The sequence below is a fragment of the Arachis ipaensis genome, chromosome B09 (genome assembly GCF_000816755.2).
Source record: "Arachis ipaensis cultivar K30076 chromosome B09, Araip1.1, whole genome shotgun sequence".
Classification (NCBI taxonomy): Eukaryota; Viridiplantae; Streptophyta; class Magnoliopsida; order Fabales; family Fabaceae; genus Arachis; species Arachis ipaensis.
The window spans coordinates 142134458-142135450 of record NC_029793.2 but is presented as its reverse complement, the minus strand read 5'-3'; the positions used below and the strand labels follow the sequence as shown (position 1 = coordinate 142135450).

Genomic DNA, 993 nt, shown 5'->3' with positions numbered 1-993 from the left:
TAATCACCAATTTCAAGAGACTCACACTCTTGTAAACCATTTAAGTTATCCAAAGCTTAGTAAATCACCTAAGTGCTAAGTGCTAACCCAACTTAGTTAAAGAAAACCAAGTGCCTCTAATAACTCAACATACTTTTGAAATTAAAACACTCAAACAAATTAGACATAATGACATAATCTATTTCATTCAATAACTATTTGACATATCATAAGAAATAACTAACTCTTTAATTGAAAGAGAGATGAGGAAAATTCACTCTATAATTTTGTGTATTTAACATCTATAACTATGAATGCAAAACTAAAATTAAAAAAAAAAAAAAAAAGAGAAACTATGAATTTCAAATTTTAGTCCCCAACATTTTCTTAGGAGCAATTGAACCTTAATCGTATTCCCACTTGTAATTAACCATTTTACAAAGATAATTGTTTCACTTTATTTTCATCAATTGTAGTCCTCTTTTAGTTTCCCACAATCAAAATCAGATTTCTTCAACACCAAGCCAGCAAGAAATGGAGCCAAAAACTTGTCCCTAAAAAAAGAAACCAATTTAGAACCACCACCACCCTCTTGAATAGTACCAACAACATAGGCACTTGTAACAAGATCAATGCTTCTCCATCTCCTCTCATTTGCATATTTCTTCAAAGCTTCCTCAATCCTCTTATATTCTTGTTCCTCTCCCTTTTCATTATTGGAGAGTGATAATAATGCCTCACCTAGGCACCTTGCTAGAACAACACCATCTTCCAAAGCAGAACAACCACCTTGGCCGAGGTCCGGCGTCATCGGATGGAGTGCATCTCCGGCAACACACACATTCCCTTTGCTGATGTTTCCAAACAAGATCTCCCATGGATGTCTATATCTCAATGGAGATGACATGAAGCTATGTAACTCTGTGTTTTCTATCACTGATCTAATATCACTTGGCAACTTCTCAAGCTTCTCTAACACAAATTGCTTCAATTTTGCTGGGTTATCTTCCATCT

General features: G+C 34.6%; 1 protein-coding gene across 1 annotated transcript in view; it reads right to left on the bottom strand.

Moving 5' to 3' along the window:
• The window catches only part of LOC107617312 (FAD-dependent urate hydroxylase), a 2862-nt gene continuing 2188 nt past the window's right edge, over positions 320-993 (bottom strand). The window contains exon 6 of the mRNA XM_016319051.2: positions 320-993. This exon is cut by the window's right edge and continues 2 nt beyond it. Coding sequence (XP_016174537.1) covers positions 446-993 — 548 coding nt within the window. The 3' untranslated portion in view covers positions 320-445.